The sequence below is a fragment of the Penicillium odoratum genome (assembly GCF_028828045.1).
Source record: "Penicillium odoratum strain IBT 22623 chromosome Unknown utg000004l_segment0_segment0, whole genome shotgun sequence".
NCBI lineage: Eukaryota > Fungi > Ascomycota > Eurotiomycetes > Eurotiales > Aspergillaceae > Penicillium > Penicillium odoratum.
Window position 1 is genome coordinate 1,417,345 of NW_026643146.1, and position 13,065 is coordinate 1,430,409.

The following is a 13,065-nucleotide window of genomic DNA, read 5'->3' on the forward strand; positions in this document are numbered from 1 at the left end:
ATCATCGAGCGTAGACTATTCCACATCAACAAGGCGCAGCTTCTGGCAAGGCAGTCTTATTTTGCTCTATAATTACATTGTAATTCAGATCAGATCGTTATCGGTTTATAAATCGAAGCCCTTTGTGTATGTGAAACCCAACCAGCTTGTTTCTGGGGAAGCCTTGCGACCCTAGGGAAGTACGTACGTACCACCCGGGCGGCTTCATTACACCCGTCATTGTCCCTGCTGCCGTGCTAAATACTTACACATTCCTCAGGTCATCTTCATGGTGCTCCGCAAACAGCCCCCACCTCGCCTTGAGAATCTTAACAAAGGGAATGCTCGCCCGGCCACGCGTTCCCCAACCTCACCGTCCTCCGCCTCATCTAACCGTCGGCGCTTAAACCGAATTCCCTCCCAAGAATCCATCTACTCTCCCGACCTCAACACATCTCCAGCTTTCGACCTAATGCCGTTGGAAGAAGCTCAGAGATCTCCGGTAGGCTCGCCTACAACTCATCCACCGAATTCCTGGCCAGGAAACAGAGACGATCGAACAATCCATAATAGATCCAACTCAGAAACATATCCGGGAGGTCCAATTCAAAAGATAGAACGAATACCAGTGACTCTCGTATCGGGTTCATCACAAATGGCGGACACCAATCAACAATCTATGCCAGAGAGCATTGAGGTAACGGCTGGGGAGATACCGGTACAACTACGATCGAACAATCCATTTTTGAAACCAAGACCCCCAGTACCATCAAAAGACACGGGGGACGTACATGATTGGAATCGCCATTCAAATGCGACGACCATTAGTGATCCCTTGAGCCAAAGTATGAAGGTCACCTTCCCCTTAAGGGCCGATGCTGACATGTTCCAGCGGATGGGTATATCCCCATGACAGCCAGACTATCCCTGTTAGACGCAGAAGAGCAGGAGTCACCATGGCCAGACCACGAAATATCTCATCCAGAAGGTCACCGGGCAGTGACGAGCGATCTGCCTCATGCTCAATCGCCACGGGGATCCCAGCATTCAATTGAGATCTCAGCCGCCAAGGAGATTTATTTCCAAGGACGAAAGAGTAATACACACACTCCAATGGTAGTTGTGCAACCTTCTGATTCAACGAACAATTACTTCCACCTTCAACCACCCTACTCGCATGGTAGATTGGGCTCCGACGCGAGCGCTCACTCTCCTTCTGCCTTTTCTAGTGCAACCTCAGCAACTTCCCACGAACTGATCGACATTGATCCTCACGAAAACCTTGAAGTGGAAAATGAGTCCCAGAGGGCGGCGTCGCCAATCCACTTTGACTCAAAGTTGGAACCCGCAATGCTAGACATGCCAGCAGCACCAGCAATTCCGTCAACCCCACAACAGGCCCAGGATGACACGCCAGCTCAGGCATTACAAATCCCGAGCGTCAAGCTTACTCCTGCGGAGGAAGCAATGCAACAAGAGCAGCGCTCAGAGACGTACTCCATTCGACAAATTGATTGGATGGACCGGACAGGGAATATGCAGCAGTCTCCTATCCTAGTCCAAAACAATAATGGGCCTTGTCCACTACTTGCGCTTATAAATGCATTGGTATTACGAGCAGCTCCATCGACCCAGACGCCGATTGTGAAGGCCTTGCGCACCCGTGAACAAATTTCGCTGGGGCTATTGATTGAGGCGCTATTTGAAGAGTTGATTACCCGCCTAGGCCCCGATGACGAATTTCCAGACATCGAGGCGCTCTCTCGATTTCTTACAATGCTGCATACAGGTCTGAACGTCAACCCTCGCCTGATACTGGTAAGAACTCGAATCTGTTTACATATGGCAATTTAATACATCTAACACTGACCAGGACACAGCTGATTCGCTTGGCACATTTTTACAAACCCCCGACCTTCAGCTCTACAGTACATTCGGTGTTCCTCTGATTCATGGTTGGCTTGCATCGTGGTCAAGCCCAGCTCATGCGGCCATGACAAGGGTCGCACAATATCATGAAGACATTCAATTGTTGCATTTCCGCAAGGAAGAACTCGAAGACTGGGTGATGAGAGGAGAATCACTGTCTCCTGAGGAAGAACAAAAAATGAGTGACATACAAGCCATTCAATATTTTGTGGACATTGAGAATGCGACACAGCTCAGCCCATTTGGGTTGACACAATTGAGTACACGGCTGGCTCCAGGCTCAGTATCCATCTTCTTCCGCAATGACCATTTCTCTACACTCTACAAACATCCTGAATCCCACCAGCTTTTCATGCTGGTAACTGATGCCGGCTATGCAAACCATGCCGAAGTGGTATGGGAATCTCTTGTTGATGTGACCGGGTTCAACTCCGAGTTTCTCGCTGGTGACTTCCGTGCTGTCGGCCAGGGCCCTTCGGGATCTGCAGGCCCAGCTGATCTCCGTACATCAAGTGCTCCACCGGCTACTGACCTTGCCTCAGCGACTGAGTCTACCGGCAGATTTTCACCACAGGAACAAGCTGATGCAGACTATGCATACGCCCTTTCGCTTCAGTTCCAAGAGGAGGAACAGCGCGAGAGAAGAAACAGCCAACAAAGGAGCAGCAGTCAGCAAGGGAGCAACGACCAGCAAAACAACCAGCAAGGAAACAACCCCCGCAACTCAGGGCCTATTCGCTCTCCTAATTCGTCGAACATTCGGATGAACAACCCACCAAATAGAACATCCAGTATGGCAAATCCCGTGGGTATTCGACCGGCACGGCAACCACAGCCACAGCCACATAGCGACCCAGACCCTGATGATCCCAATGCGCCACCACCTCCTTACGAAGCCGCGAACCGGCCACAGTACTCGCAGCCTGCGAGGAGGCCTCCTTTTACGGAATTCCCAAGCGAATATTCTTCAAACCAATATCCCGGGAATCGAAACCAACGGAATAGTCGTTATTCCAGCTATGGGAACCGACCAGACTCTGAACGATACAATCCCAATCAGAGGAATAAAGATTGCATCATGATGTGAAATGCGACTTAGGAGCCATGATGTTGAGCCATTCGATCCTCCACTTGCTTGGAGGGCTCACGATGAAATGAATCTAATGATACCAATGTAAATCCCATTTAAGGCGGACTGAAATACGAGGATCATTCCCAAGTTTCTCATACAGTAGACTCAATTCAAATTATATCGTCCATATTGCATTCATAAATAATCATGTCATAATTCCTGTGGTATCTATAAAAACCCCTGCGACGAAACTCCTGTGTCCAACCAACTAATACAAAATCTTGCGTTCCCGGAGTGGAAGGGTAGGATCATACTTATCCCAAATGATCTTGTTCTTCCCATCGAGATGCGCCCCCTCATCCGTAATACTGATAATCGAATCCGTCTCCATAACCTCATGTCGACTGAACCCAAACTTATCCCGCGGAATCCACAAAGTAGGCGACGGCGCCGCAATACACGGCTCGAAATATGCCGTCCGCGCTTCCTCGGGCGAATAGGAAACCGCCTCGACATTCTTGCGCACCTTCCGACGAAGCGCAGCGTAATCTTTGTAGATATTAGGATGGAACCATCTCCAGAAAGCAAGGCTGCGCGAGCGACGCTGTTCATTGATCTCGTTCCGAATATCCTCTTTCTCTTGAATGAGCTCTTCTTCTGCGTCCAGGGACCGGGGGAGAAAGGTGTTTAGTGGAGTCAGGGCTTCGTTGAGGGAGATGTGTGCCAGGACGTTGACGACAAGGAAAATGACCATTATGACGACGGGTCCGATTGCGCCTTTGATAGCGCAGAGACCGATCAAGCAGATCTCCGCGATGTAGAGGCCTGTTAGGAGGTGCTGGAGTGCTCGGGGGTAGACTAGGCCTTTTGTGTCGACTTGGATGTCGTATACGAAGAAGAAGTTGTAGCGATAGGCTTGGTAGACCATGTATAGGCCGATGAAAGAGAAGCCCAGGATTAATGGGGCGATGCAGGAATATGTTAAGGCTAATTGAGTTAGTTGAGGTGAATGGGATCGTAAGGGAGCGCGTACCGATTACACCCATGTTGGTGAAGACGGGAAAGACGCTGCCCCAGCTTAGACTGGCGAGCTCGGCCCATCTGGTATAGAGTCGACGGGGCGAATGCGCGAAGAATCTGTTGATGATTCTGAAGATCAATGCACTGGCGATTTGGACCAGTGCCATGGAGCTCATGCTTAGTCCTTGGAGTAAGAAGTAGGAGATGTAGAAGTTGGTAGCTTTTGGTAGATTCTGCGCGAGAAGGTCCTTGATTGATAATGGATCTTTGATGATCTGAGCCGTTGCTGCTGATGCGGCTGATGTCAAGGTTGTCACAAGGAATACCTGTACGACCTGGAATACGAAGACTGCACTTTGCGTGAATAATTCCACACGCGAAAGTGATGGGACGCCGGCTCTTCTGGCACATACTGCGGAAATAAGTCAGCTAGTTCGGTTTTGTAAGAAGGAAGAATACATACTTCTGCAAATTATTGGAACCAATGACATCAAAAGAGCAAGAGCTGCTGATGGCAGCAGACCTTCGATGGCACCCTTGACAAAAGATGGGAGTTTCAGGATAAATTGCAAGAATGGAATAATTTTGCATATGTAGGTGATGTTGGAGATTGTTCCAACAAGTGCAGCGGGGAACGACCAAAAGATGACCATCAATGCGAGGAAACCTTGGACGGCAAACCTGCGAACTACACGTTGTTTCCAGCTGATATTCAATGCTGACCAAACCACTTCCTGAGGGGAAATACCAATAAACCGCGGGGTCATATGGAATGGCTGGTGGTGCGATATAGTCTGCAGCGCAATCTGAGCATCATTTTGTGTGGTGAACTCAATAAAGATGGCAGACAGCTGTTTGGCGTCGCCTTCCTGGTGTTTTCGCTGGAGATTGAGGACCTCCTCCGTGACCCTAACCAGCTGCTCCCGGTAGTAGTGGATAGAGTCCACTTTCTTGCCAAAGATGATCTTCAACCTGTGGGTAGGACGTTTGACCTTCTGGGACCATGCTGGGTTGCTGGACTCGCAGTCCAAGCAGGTCTCTGAGGAGAAGTCGCCTCTTTTGATAGCTTGCATGCGTGCTTTGTTAGCGCGTCGAATGAGCTTTGTTTCAGCGGTCTCCAGTCGATATGCGTATTTGTCTCGTTCATCGACCAATTTAGCTAATTCTTTGCAGTTTGATGTGATCCATACTTGTTGGATCGCATCGCCGAACACACCTCGAAGCTTCTTCTCGTTCCGGTAATCTGGAGGCACCGACATGAAGAGAACCGTTCGCGATGACATGCGGGAAGCGTATGCTGGCGAGTTCAAATAAACCTGACGCAGATTGGAGTAATAAAGACTCTCGCGCACGACAACATAGAAGACGAACGCTGATTCGGTCAGCAACATCCATGGATTTGATGGGAAAGAACTTGTCACTCACTGAAGTAAACACATGCGACCATAACATTTGCATAATATTTGGTTGGATTGGCGATATTGCTAAAGCTGAGAAGGTCAAGCTGCGTATTGCCATTCCCGCCGGTAGCGTGGATAGGAAACAAAATTGGCCATGTAAGCACGCAGCCAGTGAAGCATATGGCACACAAAACTCGTAGAAATCGCAAAAACAAATAGCCATCTAGCGATGAGTGGTGTAAAACATGGTTATCTTCGATCTTCAAAAAGTCGCCCACCCAGTTGACCCAGCCCGAGGGCAATTCAGGACTTCTTTGATGGTCATGCAAATCAGGTAGATGTGATCTTGGCGCGTACCAACGTCGCTGAGTTCTTCGAAAAATCAAAAACAACCCAATCCAAAAAAGGGCATATATTAAGGCAGGAAGAAAAGTCATCAATAGCGCCGAAGACGATGAACCTCCGCTGCCAATAAGACCACTGGCGATATCGCCCGAGGTTGAGGACGAATCGCCTCGAGAGGAACCGACATTTGGGTCATTATTTGGGTCCTGTTCATATCAGTCATCCATTTCAAATAAGAAAGCTGACCACCTACTGTAATACTCGACATTTTGGCGAGGTTGGATGCCTCCAAGGGGTGGGTAGTCATTTAAAAACAAAATCAACAAAGTCCCAAAAGCCTGCCCCATAATTTCTCCGTCGGATCAGAAAAAAAAGCCATGTCGGGTCTAGCATTCAGGAGTTGCGGGTCCATGTTTGACCTGTCACCCGAAATGAGATTGGCTTAGATCGCTAATAGGTCGGATTGGACAAGAACCTTCGGATAGTTTGTCGATCCCACTCATGTACGTACGCATTGCAGATCTTCAAATGAGAATTTCCTAGATCCATTAATTCAAATCCCATATTCCCGTGTTGCTTAACCTCAAGCAATCCACGCAAGAAAGAGAAGACCCCATCAAAAACCAGGGCAAAAACCAGAGTGGAGCTTGAAGGAATCAAACTATCGATATAAGTGGAGATGTTGCCGATCGCTGATCGTGGGTCGAAATCGCGTCTGAGAGAACATGATCCGTGCTCCGGGCTCCAGTAGACCAATGATTCTGACGTGACGCGCATTGGTATGTTGGCTGGACGAAAGTACAAAAAAGATGCGCGCTAATGGCCCACCATTCCTCCACCAGACCATTCAGACCATTCTCTTTGGTGCGACCGCCTTATCATCCAATAAGGCTGATCTGGCGTGGCCCGTGTTGGAGAAGCTTTTTTGACAGTGTCACTAGTGGGTTCCCTCCCCATGCCCTCGTTCTCAGCAGGCTGTCATTTTCCCCAATGCAAGGGATACCACCGGGCCTGTACATGTCATGTAGGTTTTGGCGGTGATGCCATGGAAAGGAGACTTGGGTTACAGCGCATGCTGGTGGAACGCTCAGTGGTCACTGTCAAGAAGCGCCTCTTAGGGCTGCAGTGTCTCCTCGTTCATTCCCCACTTGTGTAACTGTGAGGGATCAACCCTGACGTCGTTGGTGTGATTGAGGCTTGATTTCGGGTAAGATCCTGGATTGAAGGGATGAATGCCAGAGCTGGTGCAGGATGGTTCATGCAGCTCCGTCCCATTTAAGAAGAATTTTCGGATAACTCAAAAACTCTACAGATAGGAAAAAAATCTAGACCGTGTAGGAGATTACAGTATAATCAAATCAAATTCAACTACAGAGTAGATGCTTTTGAAAATAAGTGGACGGGAAATGAAGAAAGTCAACTTTACCCACTACAATCCTGGGGTGTCAATTTCCAGCCTTCCTCAAACACTGCTGCTGCTTTGAGAACCATGGCATCTTCCCACCTCCTTCCAACAAGCTGCATCCCAATCGGTAAATTTACTTCGGCATGAGCTGAACCTCGCCCGAATCCACAGGGTACATTCAAAGCGGGATGCCCAGTGACATTAAATGGCGCTGTATTGGTAGTCACACCAACAGCGACCGACACCTTTTCCATAACACTCGAACTAGGGCCCTCATCAGAGTCCATTTTGGGATGCGGCATAGCAACTGTCGGGGCGCAAGGCGTGACGAGAATATCGACCTCCGTCAATGCCCTGTCATAAGCCGCACGGAGCTCAAACACTTTGCGATGGGCCTTGGCCTCCACACTCGGGCCGAAGTGTTCGTGAAGAAATTGACCGCTAAGCATCATGTTCATTGCTGCTGGATTGGTGGCTGTCAACAGCTCGTACATTTTCTGGTCTGGAGGCCAGCGAGTCCGAATGTGCGGCGGCAGAAACGATAGGAATCCTGATGTCCTGCCTTGGCATGCCCATTCGGACATGGACATTCTGGTTGACGCCGTCCAAATGAGAGCTCCCTGGCGATGCATAGGGACAGAAATCTCCACCACTTTGGCCCCGGCTGCGGTGAAGCAGCGTCGGGCTGCTTCGAGTACCGTATCGCGGACCTGATCCGACAACCCAGGGACCCCAAAGGATTCCACGAGTAATCCAATCCTCAATCCAGACCCAAATTCCTCCCCATCTTCAAGGGTACGTGTCTTGAAATCCCGCAAGACTTTCGCGTAATTCACAACCTGATGTCGCAGCGGAGATTCAGGAGTCATTCGAGGATCGATCCCGTCATAACCCGCCATCACTTGAAGTAATGTGGCAATATCTTCGAGGTTCCCAGCAAGCGGACCCAAATGGTCAATCATAGGCGCCAAGGGGACAGCTCCCGTGTATGGAACCAAGCCATATGTGGGCTTCAATCCGTAAATCCCGCTATAAGATGCAGGTATCCGAACCGAACCAGCCTGGTCGCCTCCAATGGCAATATCCACCGTTTCTCCACATGATCGCCCATCTTCTCCTTTCAAGAGTCTTGCGGCGACAAGAGCTGCAGAGCCGCTGCTACTGCCGCCTGCGGTATAGCCTTTTAGCCGAGGGTTGTGCACCGGACCTGTCGAGGCACTATAGGAGAGCGGCGACGCGCAATAATTCTCGCAGGTTGAGGATCCTTTGATGGTTGCACCGGCCAGAAGAACCCGTGATACGACCGATGCATCGATCGGTGAATTTGGAAGATGGCCATCGGGGCATAATAGCTCGGTAAATGTTCCGACCGTTGTCGGAATACCCCCGATGGATATGTTATCTTTGATCGCAATGGTCTTCCCCCTGAGCGTCGCGCTGGACGGGCTTGATGCCACGAGCTCGCAACAATATCTCCACGCGTTCAAAGGATTGTCTTCCTTTTTCGGCTCCCAGGATGTTCGTGCTGCAATAGTTGGCACGGGGGATAGCGCAGGGTGGATGTAATCATCCTCGGCTTGGATTTGTCTCATGACTGCCTCTGCAGACTGCAGCAAATGTAGATAATCCTCCGCCTCTTGGCCATCCGGGATCTCAACTCCAAGACTCGAAGCCGTATTTTTCAAATCTGATATGGAGAACTTGGATCTAACTTCCATTAGAAATTGGTCTTGATAGGGAATTTCGAACTTACTGCGTCTTATCAGCTAAGAACGCCACGGACATTGTACAACTCGAAAATTTAGAAGAAGCGTGACTTGATTCTATATGGTTAGGGGATCTTTCAGACTCTGGGACATTTATATTAATTTTAAAGTTCAGATGTTGGCAGATAACAGATCTGCGCAGGTATAATTCCTCCAACAGGTCCAGTCGGACATGCCGCCGCTAGTTCGCATCGCCCGCCGGTCATCAGGAGGCTTCCCCACTTTGCGAAGAACTTCGCATCATAAAAGCCGAGCTTTAATGACTAGTCAAACTTCCATTCATCACCCATACCATTCATAATGGCCTCTCTTGGTGTTGTGGATTTATTCAATGTTAAGGGACGCGTTGCGGTTGTAACTGGTGGAAGCAGTGGGATAGGTTTAATGATCTCCAAGGTAAGTAACAAATATCAGAATAAACGATCGACTATCAAGGTTTGAATAATTAATAAAACTTCTTCCTAGGGTTTGGTGCAAAATGGAGCAAAGGTTTACATAGTATCCCTACCAAGCGATCCCATCACCGAAGTGGTCAAGGAACTGAATTCGTTGGGGCAAAAGACGGGTGGACATGCCGAAGGGTTCGTGATAGCGATTACACCCCTAGGGAACTCCAAGCTGCTAAAACTTACTTCAATGTTAGACTGGCATGTGATCTCTCATCTAAAGACTCGATAAAGGAGCTTGGCGAGAAAATATCTCAAACAGAGAAAACACTGGACATGCTCATCTCTAATGCCGGAGTCCGTCGTGATCCTCCACAATCCTGCAATGTACTTACGGCACCCCTGGAAGAACTACAAGCTTCAATGTGGTCTATCAGACAAGAGGACTGGGAGGACACATTTCGTGTTAACACTACCGCCCATTATTTTCTCAGTGTCGCACTCCTACCCCTACTTGCCGCGGCTGCCAACCAGTCCAGAGGTGATGGAGTCAAGGGTCGAGACGAAGGCCGAGGAGTGATTGTGGTTACAAGTTCCTGTGCAAGCATGCATAATGTGACAAATGTGGATCTTACAAGCTACGCAACAAGCAAGGCAGCCACCGACCACCTGGTAAAGTTGCTGGCAGCTAAGTACAATAGATTCTATGTGCGTGTGGTGGGAATTAACCCTGGATGTAAGTTCATGTCTGTTTATTGGTGGTTCCTAGGATTGACTAGAATGCGCTGTTCAGTTGTTCCGAGCAATATGAATCCTGTTGGTGCCGAAGGCAACATCTTCAGCTCCTTGTTCGACAAGGTACCAGCGAAGAGGGCAGGAGGCTCCGAAGATATAGCTGGAACAATCTTATATTTAGTGAGCAAGGCAGGGGTAAGTTATGGTCATCCTGTAGTTCAGCTGTGCCATTAACTAATAAATTTGACTAGTCATATGTGGATGGGGTCTCTCTGTGTGTGGATGGTGGGCGAATCTTGCTAGCGAATGGACAGGAGTGATTTCACTGACGTACATAGTCTGACTAGCTTTAAGATTCATATTCAACAAGTAGTACTGAATACCCTTCGCGCTGCCCAGTACCACGTGATAGATCTCTGAAGATTGGTCCCGGGTCGGCCCGAACCCATCCAGGGGAATCAAGGCACCGAGTAACGCTTGGCAGATTGAAGTATTTGCTTGAAGGGGAGTATCGGAGTATTAGGAAAGACACATGATTTAATGTATCAGTGGACCTCGGCAGATTTAAGGCGATAAATATTGGAGACTAGTCACTTATAAAAACAGGATATGTACTATTATCGCCCCCGCTTCTGGCCCCACTAACTAGGATTACAACGATGTTACCATACTGGAAGACTATTCACGAGACCACAATGCCCTGCCAAGCCCGTAATTTCTGAAGACCTGAAGAAACAAACAGCGTTTACCACTGACGGTATATATTCCAGGGGCTTGAACTAGGCCAAAACTGGAAAAGCAATACCTCTTACAAGACAGTCTCGCGGAATTGCCGACAATGACGGTCCGGGGCCCCGCATCTTCAGGAACAATTACCTTCGGGCGCCACATCCTACTTTGGCTAGGCTTGTATATTTACAGTTCATGTGCCTTGTTTCTTCGGTTAATTCTCCGCCGTCGAGGAGAAATGGGAAAAAGCCCGGTGGCACAACTTGCTTTATGTGATCAAGGAATAACACGTTCCGTCCAAATGAAGCATCATCGGCCAAAAAGTATGATTTTCGGTCTCCATGAGATCCATTTTTTGGCTTTTCAAACTGGGGCGTTCTCGAATTGCATTGAATTAGAGGTACTGTGGGCTTAAATGTGATACTGAACCTGCTACTGCAATTAACCGACCTCCTGCAAGCCAAAGCTCGCGCATACTATCGAGTGCATAATCTATACTCTATCTGGAGTGATTGGAGGAGAAATCCTGCCACTAGAGTAGCGTATGCTAGTCTGCAAGAAAACGGATACCTTGACCGATCGAAGAAATAATATAAATAGGCTACACGCTCCAGTGTGCAGCATGATTCACGACGTGCATATTCTTCAGTGATAGAGCATTCATATATTCAATCAAAGTCATCAAGCATGCTGTCACGACCAAGTGTCATCCAGCGTGCCTGGGTATATGCCCTAGGGCTTATTGTCGGGGGGTCCCTCGTCCTAGCTGGACCCTGTGATATTTATGCCACTGGCGACACTCCATGCGTTGCCGCACACAGCACAACTCGTGCCCTTTACAGCGCCTATACTGGCTCCCTCTACCAGGTCAAGCGCGGCTCTGACAACACTACAACTATTATCACACCGCTCACCGCGGGAGGTGTCGCGGATGCTGCCACCCAAGACACTTTTTGTGCTAGCACAACCTGCCTTATCACGATCATTTACGACCAGTCTGGAAATGGCAATCACCTCACTCAAGCCCCGCCTGGTGGCTTTGATGGACCAGACGAGGATGGCTACGACAATTTGGCTGGCGCAATTGGTGCACCGGTCACGCTAAATGGCAACAAAGCATACGGCGTCTTCATTTCGCCCGGCACGGGCTACAGAAATGACGACACTACTGACATAGCGACGCTCGATGAGTCGGAGGGTATGTACGCTGTCTTCGACGGAACTCACTACAACGACGCCTGCTGCTTCGACTACGGTAATGCCGAGACCAGCAATACCGATACCGGTGCTGCCCACATGGAGGCCATCTACTGGGGAAACAGCACTTCCTGGGGATACGGTGCTGGCGACGGCCCTTGGATCATGGCCGACCTTGAAAATGGTCTTTTCTCTGGCTATAGCGCTACTGAGAACAGTGCTGACCCGTCTCTTTCGTACCGATTCGTCACTGCGATGGTCAAGGGCGAGGCAGATGAGTGGGCAATTCGTGGCGGCAACTCTGCGTCTGGCTCACTCACGACCTACTACAGCGGCGTGCGCCCAAGTGGATACAACCCGATGAAAAAAGAGGGTGCTATCATTCTTGGAATCGGTGGCGACAACAGTCACGGTTCTCAGGGTACCTTCTACGAAGGTGTGATGACAACCGGCTACCCAACCGATGCCGTCGAGGCCTTGGTTCAGGCCAATATTGTGGCCGCCAAATATGCCACCACGTCACTTGTCAGCGGCACTGCCCTCACTGCTGGTGAGTATATCTCTCTGCAGGTTACCACATCTGGGTACACCACACGCTATATCGCACATACGGACACAGTGGTCAACACCCAGGTCATCACGTCATCCAGTACTACTGCTCTGAAGGAACAGGCTAGCTGGAAGGTTGTGACTGGTCTTGGAAATAGTGGCTGCTGGTCATTCGAGTCTGTCGATACTCCCGGAAGCTACATCCGGCACTATAACTTCGTGCTCCTGCTCAATGCAAATGACGGCACGAAGCAGTTCCATGAAGATGCGACTTTCTGCCCTATAAGTGGCCTCAGTGGCACTGGCAGCACTTTCCGGTCCTGGAGCTACCCTACTCGCTTTTTCCGTCATTACGAGAATGTCATGTACGCTGCAAGCAATGGCGGTCTTGACGTATTTGATGCTACTACCTCATTCAACGCTGATGTCAGCTTTACTATCGACACTGCTTGGGCGTCTTAAGCTCGCGATGGTCTTTGTGAACTCTGTTGAGCTCCGAGGTGGAGGCTGTATATAATCCTACAGAGTGGGCAAGATTACCACTGAATAGCCA

The 13,065-nt window shown here is 49.3% G+C and overlaps 5 protein-coding genes across 5 annotated transcripts; 3 read left to right on the top strand and 2 right to left on the bottom strand.

Moving 5' to 3' along the window:
- Positions 1–268: 268 nt before the first annotated feature.
- N7520_004793 (MINDY family deubiquitinase) lies at positions 269–2,995 on the top strand (the record flags this gene model as incomplete). The annotated part of the gene is made up of 3 exons (XM_057138727.1): positions 269–824; positions 872–1,797; positions 1,853–2,995. The coding sequence occupies 3 exons, from the start codon at positions 269–271 to the stop codon at positions 2,993–2,995; spliced, it is 2,625 nt and encodes an 874-aa protein (XP_056996934.1).
- A 253-nt stretch (positions 2,996–3,248) lies between these two features.
- Positions 3,249–6,013, bottom strand: N7520_004794 (uncharacterized protein; the record flags this gene model as incomplete). Its single annotated transcript, XM_057138728.1, has 5 exons — positions 3,249–3,967; positions 4,014–4,412; positions 4,464–5,372; positions 5,426–5,951; positions 5,999–6,013. The coding sequence occupies 5 exons, from the start codon at positions 6,011–6,013 to the stop codon at positions 3,249–3,251; spliced, it is 2,568 nt and encodes an 855-aa protein (XP_056996935.1).
- A 1,154-nt stretch (positions 6,014–7,167) lies between these two features.
- Positions 7,168–8,935, bottom strand: N7520_004795 (uncharacterized protein; the record flags this gene model as incomplete). The annotated part of the gene is made up of 2 exons (XM_057138729.1): positions 7,168–8,857; positions 8,904–8,935. The coding sequence occupies 2 exons, from the start codon at positions 8,933–8,935 to the stop codon at positions 7,168–7,170; spliced, it is 1,722 nt and encodes a 573-aa protein (XP_056996936.1).
- A 281-nt stretch (positions 8,936–9,216) lies between these two features.
- Positions 9,217–10,357, top strand: N7520_004796 (SDR family NAD(P)-dependent oxidoreductase; the record flags this gene model as incomplete). The annotated part of the gene is made up of 5 exons (XM_057138730.1): positions 9,217–9,312; positions 9,382–9,497; positions 9,560–10,038; positions 10,096–10,232; positions 10,289–10,357. The coding sequence occupies 5 exons, from the start codon at positions 9,217–9,219 to the stop codon at positions 10,355–10,357; spliced, it is 897 nt and encodes a 298-aa protein (XP_056996937.1).
- A 1,096-nt stretch (positions 10,358–11,453) lies between these two features.
- N7520_004797 (alpha-L-arabinofuranosidase B) lies at positions 11,454–12,974 on the top strand (the record flags this gene model as incomplete). Its single annotated transcript, XM_057138731.1, has 1 exon — positions 11,454–12,974. One exon carries the CDS (start codon positions 11,454–11,456, stop codon positions 12,972–12,974), a length of 1,521 nt encoding a protein of 506 aa, XP_056996938.1.
- Positions 12,975–13,065: the final 91 nt, after the last annotated feature.